Genomic DNA, 6,710 nt, shown 5'->3' with positions numbered 1-6,710 from the left:
TGACACAATGTCAAACCTAATTAATTACCCATTATTTCTATGGGCCACAGCTCCATATACCGGCAATACTAAAAATATGCATGCAGATTAATAAGATCCACAACAAGACAATGATAATATTAATTATTCCACATGTTTGCAGATTGCAGGTGTCAATAATATGAATTGATTTACAAATATTATGAACATTTCTATTTCCAGGTGTACATGTCAAAACTGTGTGAACATGGAGACAGTGGCTGAGTGTGTCTGCTGTAGTGAAATAGAGGCAGTGACCAGAACGATGGAGGAGGAGGGGGTGAAGACGTGCATCATAGACCACCATGGCTTTCCATCTGTGTGTCTGGATGAATGGGTGCTGCAGACAGCGTATAACGCCTACAAACAGCAATATGGCATGCTGCAGCAACAGCAAAATGAGTGAGGCACTAATAAGTTTAAATAATTCTTTATTCTATCAACCTTTGGAAGATAAGTCAGAATGAGCACTTTCTTATCTTATTCTTATTCTGTGAAATGTACTGTGCTACAATGCACATGACATTATATATCATAGAAGTATTACATAGATGGACCGTAGATGTCAACAATATTTACAATTTACTGCAACAGTAAATGACAAATGAATAGAATGCATGACAATGTCTTTTGAATCTCAGAGAACAGTGAGTCACTGTGTATCCATGTCCGGATAATAACAGCTGCCATCATTTGCTACTTGCAGGCGGAGACGACACACAGCCTATCGACAGTTTGTCCGCTTCTGCTGGGGATATCTGGGAAAGGACATAAGGGTGGTACTACCAGCTTGTGTAGTACATAAGATTAGGACAACATTCCCATCGATGGACTACACGGGGTTCCAAGACGTGCAGTGACTGCAACAGAATCTACATGGCCACTGTACTTAATCAATAAAATCAATCAATCAATCAATCAGTCAATCAATCAATGTTTATTTATATAGCACTAAATCACAAATGTCTCAAAGGGCTGTACAAGCCACAACGACATCCTCGGTACAGAGCCCACACACGGGCAAGGAAAACTCACCCCAGTAGGACGTCGATGTGAATGACTATGAGAAACCTTGGAGAGGACCGCATATGTGGGTAACCCCCCCCCTCTAGGGGAGACCGAAAGCAATGGATGTCGAGTGGGTCTAACATATTAGTGAGGGTCCAGTGGAGCCAGCAGGAGGCCACCCCGAGCGGAGACGGGTCAGCAGCGCAGATGTCCCCAACCGATGCACAGGCGAGCGGTATACCCCGGGTCCCAACTCTGGACAGCCAGCACTTTATCCATGGTCACCGGAATAACCCCTCCACGTGGGGGGGGGGGCAGAGGAGAAAAGAAAAGAAACGGCAGATCAACTGGTCTAAAAAGGGGGTCTATTTAAAGGCTAGAGTATACAAATGAGTTTTAAGATGGGACTTAAATGCTTCTACTGAGGTAGCATCTCTAACTGTTACCGGGAGGGCATTTCACACTTACCGAAGCGACTCCTGTGCTTGGCGATGGCTTCCTCCTTGTCTGGCTTCTCCAGTTCATCGCAGAGGAAGGGAGGCACATCCACAGTGACGCTGAGTGGTGTTCTCTCGTCAGGGGTCTGTCTGCAGCCAGCAACAACCTCCCTGATCAAGTCATCTACGTAGCCTGCAAAATACAATTGTACATGTTCCTGCTCACAACATAATATACTCATGGAGAGTGAAACTTGACAGTATTATTATCATGATACAAAGTGTCAAGTGTTTACATGTTTTGTGTCCTCTACACTTACGGTATGTTGGCTCTGTCGCGATTTTCTTGACCACATGGCCCCCTGCTTTATACTTCGGGTAGCGTACTGCATAGCGCTCAGCACCCGCTTGTGTAGTGGCTATAGGGCGGCTCGAATTTTCGTTCCAGTGCAGCCCAGCAAGCAGGTTCCTAGGTGTGGTAACAGAATAATGTAATAATTAGTACTAAAGTATGGCACACACTAGTGACACTTAGATTAGTGTGGAAACATACCTGCACAGCATTCCGATGTATGAGAAGACATACATTTTCGGTGCGAACTGTATAAGATAAAAGACACTTTATTCAGTCATGCGTCCATACAATGTGTGTGTAAATTTATAAATTGTTTGTAAATTTGAATACAAATGTTTGTGTATTAAACTGTTAATAGTCAGCTATTAAAGCTTGATCTCCTGCAGTAATGAAGCTGTTTTGTTTTCAATGTTAAGACCACGCCAGAATTGTTTGCAATCTTTCTCACCAAGATGCCAGCCACTATGTTGGACCTCCAACATTCTCTTGCTTACACTGACTGTATCAAGGCTTCATTTAGTATGCTCTAGTATTTTGCTCCCTGGCCACCAAAGTCCTAGTGGCAGGTGGTAACCACCGACACCACCTACAGGCGATCAGTCTAATTCTCACCTGTATGATAAGGCTATGGAACGCCTCCACCTTGGAAGTCTGGTGTTCACCCGACAGCATGGCGATATCTTTTAGCAGGGACTTGTTGTTGACCACCTCCTCCAGTTTCACTGCTGAGCGTGAACCTAAACATAAATTTAAAATAGAACAACGTTTCTACAAAAATGTTCCAGTCAACTTAAACTGGTTATTTACTTACAAGTTTATCTGAATTTTTTGACTTTCAAAAGATGTGCAGGAAAATACTGCTAGTCCCTCACTGCTTTCGGGCAACTTATTTGCCTACTCACTTTGTTTGAGCCATTTCTTTTGCCGTTGCAGTTGTCCATGAGTACAAATTGGGAAGAGGTCGCCATGGTCCTTGTGGATGTTCTGAATGTGTCGCTCCACAGACTTCCACTTGGCAACCAGAAGTTCCCCCTCTCCAGGCGGTGTAGACACTGCTGCCCAGTAGAGGTGGTTGATTATACTTTGCACCCAGGGCTTCAGGTCTTCACAGTCCTTATGCTTGGCGATGGCCTTCAGTTTCTTTCTGATGGCTACAAACAGAAAAAAACAGAAATTTGTGGATTAAATACAATATCGCATTCATCTGATCACTGATATGTACACACTACTTCACAACTTGTCATGCATACAAATAATCCAACTAACATTTTGCAACATGCCAGATGTCATAGCAGTGCCGTGTATTGGGCATGTTTTCACGAATCCATTTAGCGATCTGTCTGTGTCTGTCTGTCACCAGCACCCCGACATCCAGGTCCCAGCTGATCAGCAGTTCCACCATCCTCTTCAGTCCTTCCATCTCCATATGGTAGCTGCCAAGACATTCGTTGCTCTGAAATATATATAACAGAAAAGGAATGAGCAAAGAAAAAAATGAAAAAGGGGCTTAGTATACATTGAAATGGTTAATGTTATTAGACAAATTTACTAGGATAATTCTGGAAAATCCCTTATCTGCTTATTGTGTTACTAGTGTTTTAGTGAGATTATATGGTCGTACCTGTACAACCTGAAGGTCGAGAACCACATTGGCCACAAGCTCCATTGTGGTGTAGGTACCGAACTTGGCGCTGTGTCCCGGACTGTCTGCTCGCCCATCACCACCAAGGACGAGGGGTCGGCCTTCCACCTGCAGCATGGTGAGGTGCGTCCGTTGCTGTTCCTCCCACACCTTTTTGATGGCTGGCTGCAGGATGAGCTCCTGGTGGTTGAAAAATGTCCTCTTCACATACGTGACCACTCCGATGCTGTTCAGCACTTGCAACACCTTGCCAGAAGATGCCCCAGCGAAGAGGATGCCAGCAGACAGCAGGATGTTGCCCGCGGCATAAGGGCCAATGTTTGGCTGGCTGCTCCAACTACTCCTCTGGTCACATGATGCACATTGAAGAGTCATGGTCAGCTGTGTACCGTTCGAATCCCAAGAAGGGCTTATGTCCTGGCTGCCACAGACTGGACAGTGACACCACTTGACGAGACTCTGGAGGCACGACTCAAAGATGATGTACTTCGGTTCCTTGTGGCAGCCCTCTTCATGCATCTGGTGAGTACATGGGCGATCTGGCGACCCGTCAGATTGACACGGATCCGATGTCGTTGACTCACTCGGCACATAGCTGTCATCGGAAGAACCACCAACAAAAGGCGCAGTGGGACTTGATGCTGGTCCTTCATCAAACAATGCAGGAGGTGGTCGTAGCTTGGCTTGCATTCCAGACACACCTGGAGCTGCTATGTTAGTCTGCATCTCGGGGCTGTCAGATGGAGCTGCTACACTTGACAATGGGACTTCACTAACCCTGGCCGGCCGAGCTCTAACCCTCTCGAGGATATCTGGGGTCACCTGGTGTCCTAGCAATAAAATCAAGCACAAGTTGTTTTATATAATCTGTTAAAATTAAACTAGAATCACATAATAATTATTGTCTTTGAATCACCTAATTCATCTGTCTACTCTACTCTGCACAGGCAGCGTGCAATGTGTACTGTGATGTGCAGAATCATGTTCGTCACCGAAATAGACATACCCTTTGATCTATGATGTATTTTCCCTGTTTGGGTGCTCTTGCTACTGGTCATTGCTGTTGGTGCTGTCCCAATCGGTACCCAGTCCGTCTGGCATCCTTGTTCTCTTGTATTTCCCTGGAAATGGAGAAACAGCTACATGTAATATGGATACCTCATTTACATTAATTATGAATACTTTTGGATTGGGCTTGAACTGTAATCCATTTGAACATTGATTAGGAAAACAAATCGAACCTGATCTTGATCGCCCTCCTCATCAGGCAAATCTAGTGCCATTGCCATTGGTTCATCCACCGCATCCGCCACTGATGCCGTAGTCGTACTGTCCATGATCTGATCTATTGTCTGTAAATGTACAAATGTACAATACTTTATATTATTGTCTATTGTAATCTATTGACAGTATTGACACTATTGACAGTAATGTCAGTAAATGTACGATACTTTATACTGCAGAAGAACTTGACTAGAACTTGAAGCAATAATTATATGTAGACTATTTTATTGTTAATTTATTTCATTGTTCATGGAGTAGTCCAGTGGTTCTCAAATGGGGGTACGCATACCCTTGGGGATACTTGAAGGTATGCCAAGGGGTACGAGAGATTTTTTTTTAAATATTATAAAAATAGCAACAATTCAAAAATCCTTTATAAATATATTTATTGAATAATACTTCAACAAAATAAATGTTTAGAATTAAGTTCATGAATCCAGATGGATCTCTATTACAATCCCCAAAGAGGGCACTTTAAGTTGATGATTACTTCTATGTGTACAAAATATTATTTATAATTGAATCACTTGTTTATTTTTCAACAAGTTTTTAGTTATTTTTATATCTTTTTTTCCAAATAGTTCAAGAAAGACCACTACAAATTAGCAATATCTTGCACTGTTATACAATTTAATAAATCAGAAACTGATGACATAGTGCTGTATTTTTTTTCTTTTTTTCAACCAAAAATGCTTTGCTCTGATTAGGGGGTACTTGAATTAAAAAAATGTTCACAGGGGAAAATCACTGAAAAAAGGTTGAGAACCACTGGAGTAGTCTATGACTGTGTGTGTTAGTTTTGGTTGATTGATTGAGACTTTTATTAGTAGGTTGCACAGTGAAGTACATATTCCGTACAATTGACCACTAAATGGTACCACCCCAATAAGTTTTTCAACTTGTTTAAGTCGGGGTCCACTTAAATTGATTCATGATACAGATATATACTATCATATATATACTATCATCATAATACAGTCATCACACAAGATAATCACATTGAATTATTTACATTATTTACAATCCGGGGTGTGGAGGTGGGGGGGTTTCAACAATTGAGAACAAAGAAATGGATATTGGAACAGTGTAGTCTGACTATGAAAACTGGATATCAAGATTCTTACCCTCTTCCTTTCCCTTTTGGCAAATGCAGACCTCATGTGCCCAGTCTGTCCGCTTGTGGAGGGGGTCGGGTGCTCCGGACTTGTCCGTGGTCTATCGAAAATAGTTGGCTTCGCACCTTTCTTCAGCACGAGTCGACGAGTGCTGATTCCCATTTCTGCCATTCGCAAGGGACCCTCTTCGAAACATGATCTTTCGAAATGTTCGCTGCATAATACACTGTACTTCGTATGTGTCGTCCAATCCAACCGTGTTCGCTTGACTTCTTTGTTCCATAGTAAAGCTTGGCCGCCATCTTTTGGGAAAAGAAACAATGAAACACCGGTTGTGTTTTGGTTTGTGTTGCTACATCCAGCAGCAACACACCGCTTCCCTACAACTCTCTTTTTTGCAGTCTCCATTGTTAATTGAACAAATTTCCAAAAGATTCACCAACACAGATGTCCTGAATACTGTGGAAATTAGCGATTAAAACAGAGCTGTTTAAATTGGGAGGGACCTATTCCAAGATGACGCGTTCAACTGCCTTCGTCACGCGCATACGTCATCATACCGCGACGTTTCAGCCGGATATTTCCCGGGAAATTTTAAATGTCACTTTATAAGTTAACCCGGCCGTATTGGCATGTGTTGCAATGTTAAGATTTCATCATTGATATATAAACTATCAGACTGCGTGGTCGGTAGTAGTGGGTTTCAGTAGGCCTTTAAACCAGTGTGGGTGGCACTGGGAGCAGGTGGGTAAAGTGTCTTGCCCAAGGACACAACGGCAGTGACTAGGATGGCGGAAGCGGGGATCGAACCTGCAACCCTTAAGTTGCTGGCACGGCCGCTCTACCAACCG

At 43.0% G+C, this 6,710-nt stretch overlaps 1 protein-coding gene across 1 annotated transcript; it reads right to left on the bottom strand.

Moving 5' to 3' along the window:
• Nucleotides 1-935: 935 nt before the first annotated feature.
• Nucleotides 936-6,176, bottom strand: LOC133652565 (uncharacterized). The gene is made up of 11 exons (XM_062051457.1): nucleotides 6,092-6,176; nucleotides 5,869-6,023; nucleotides 4,702-4,812; nucleotides 4,467-4,581; nucleotides 3,440-4,290; nucleotides 3,085-3,271; nucleotides 2,721-2,969; nucleotides 2,431-2,555; nucleotides 2,017-2,063; nucleotides 1,784-1,932; nucleotides 936-1,656 (listed from the first exon to the last, which is right to left on the bottom strand). The coding sequence occupies exons 1-11, from the start codon at nucleotides 6,159-6,161 to the stop codon at nucleotides 1,469-1,471; spliced, it is 2,247 nt and encodes a 748-aa protein (XP_061907441.1). The 5' UTR covers nucleotides 6,162-6,176; the 3' UTR covers nucleotides 936-1,468.
• Nucleotides 6,177-6,710: the final 534 nt, after the last annotated feature.

This window comes from Entelurus aequoreus, linkage group LG06, assembly GCF_033978785.1.
Source record: "Entelurus aequoreus isolate RoL-2023_Sb linkage group LG06, RoL_Eaeq_v1.1, whole genome shotgun sequence".
Classification (NCBI taxonomy): domain Eukaryota; kingdom Metazoa; phylum Chordata; class Actinopteri; order Syngnathiformes; family Syngnathidae; genus Entelurus; species Entelurus aequoreus.
The sequence above is the reverse complement of the archived record's forward strand: the minus strand, read 5'-3'. Positions and strand labels throughout refer to the sequence as shown.

What these genes read in the sequence shown, in the direction of transcription:
- LOC133652565 (XM_062051457.1), bottom strand. Translation starts at nt 6,161, where the DNA reads ATGGCGGCCAAGCTTTACTATGGAACAAAGAAGTCAAGCGAACACGGT. An exon ending in CATCTGGCATGTTGCAAAAT is followed by an intron (nt 2,970 to 3,084) that starts GTTAGTTGGATT and finishes TTCTGTTTGTAG; the next exon opens with CCATCAGAAAGAAACTGAAG. An exon ending in CGCGACAGAGCCAACATACC is followed by an intron (nt 1,657 to 1,783) that starts GTAAGTGTAGAG and finishes TGTATTTTGCAG; the next exon opens with GCTACGTAGATGACTTGATC.